General features: G+C 50.4%; 1 protein-coding gene across 1 annotated transcript in view; it reads left to right on the forward strand.

Moving 5' to 3' along the window:
• MYO10 (myosin X) overlaps positions 1–1,409 on the forward strand; it is a 288,302-nt gene that overhangs the window by 279,988 nt on the left and 6,905 nt on the right. Inside the window, 1 exon segment of the mRNA XM_008066889.1 lies at positions 486–938. Within this exon segment, the coding sequence (XP_008065080.1) occupies positions 486–938 (453 nt within the window).

A 1,409-nucleotide genomic window follows, 5' to 3' on the forward strand; every position in this document is an offset into this window, starting at 1 on the left:
TTTTTTTTTTTTTTTTTTTTTTTTTTTTTTTTTTTTTTTTTTTTTTTTTGAGTAAGGGTCTCATTCTGTCACTCATGCTGGAGTATAGTGTCATGATCATGGTACCCACAGCTCACAACAGTCTCCACTTCCTAGGCTCAGGTGATCCACCTCAGCCTCCTGAGTAGCTGGGACTGCAGGCATGTGCCACCATGCCTGGCTAATTTTTAAAAATCTGTTTAATACTTTTGTAGAGACAAGGTTTCGCTGTGTTGCCCAGGCTGGTCTCAAACCCCTGAGTTCAAGCGACCCACCCACCTCCACCTCCCAAAGTGCTGAGGTGACAGGCGTGAGCCACTGTGCCCAGCCTAACGTGTAATTGTAAACAGGGCAATCAGGGAAAGTAGTATTTGAGAGAATCCCTGTTGGAACCAGTGAGCAGGACATTGGGCTTCCTGCAGTCCAGCAGTGCCTTGACCAGAAAGCTGTTGACTGCTTCCTCTCAGGCCCACGAAGCTGTTATCCACGGCCACCATCCAGCCCCAGAGGAAAACCTCCAAGTTCTCGCTGCCCTGCGACTTCAGTACCTGCAGGGAGATTACACGCTGCACGCCTCGGTCCCGCCCCTTGAGGAGGTCTACTCCGTGCAGAGACTCAAGGCCCGCATCAGCCAGTCCACCAAAAGCTTCAGTCCGTGTGAGCGGCTGGAGAAGAGGCGAACGAGCTTCCTGGAGGGGACACTGAGGCGGAGCTTCCGGACAGGCGCCATGGTCCGGCAGAAGGCCGAGGAAGAGCAGATGTTGGACATGTGGATTAAGGAAGAAGTCTCCTCTGCCCGAGCCAGCATCGTTGACAAGTGGAAGAAATTTCAGGGAATGAACCAGGAACAGGCCATGGCCAAGTACATGGCCTTGATCAAGGAGTGGCCCGGCTACGGGTCGACACTCTTTGATGTGGAGGTGAGAACTGGCAGCCTGTGTGTTGGGGCGGGCAAGGGGATGGGGGGGCCAACCCCTGAGAACATGGATCACGGCCAAGTTCATGTGGAAGGAGGGTGAGATGGAACTCGTTTTTCTCTCACTCTTTTTTATTAAGAGTCCCCCAAATTGTACCAATGGCACCTCCATCTCTCCAAAGTTTCTGTACTATTAGGCATGAATATCAAATTAAGATGTCATCTTAGCCAGGCTTGGTGGCTCAGCCTGTAATCCCGCGCTTTGGTCTCGAACCTGCGGGCTCAGGCAATCCACTCACCTCAGCCTCCCAAAGGGGGATTACAGGTTGAGCCACCGAGCCCGGCGAGGCTGTTTCTTAAGTTCTATACAATGTTCTGCTAGTCATGTGGTCAATGTATAGGTATCCAAAATCCTGAACTAATAAAAGCATACTGGAAAACCTGAAAAAAAAAAAAAAAAAAAAAAAAAAACCCC

This window comes from Carlito syrichta, unplaced genomic scaffold (genome assembly GCF_000164805.1).
Source record: "Carlito syrichta isolate Samal-C Ts95f unplaced genomic scaffold, Tarsius_syrichta-2.0.1 Scaffold309189, whole genome shotgun sequence".
Taxonomy (NCBI): domain Eukaryota; kingdom Metazoa; phylum Chordata; class Mammalia; order Primates; family Tarsiidae; genus Carlito; species Carlito syrichta.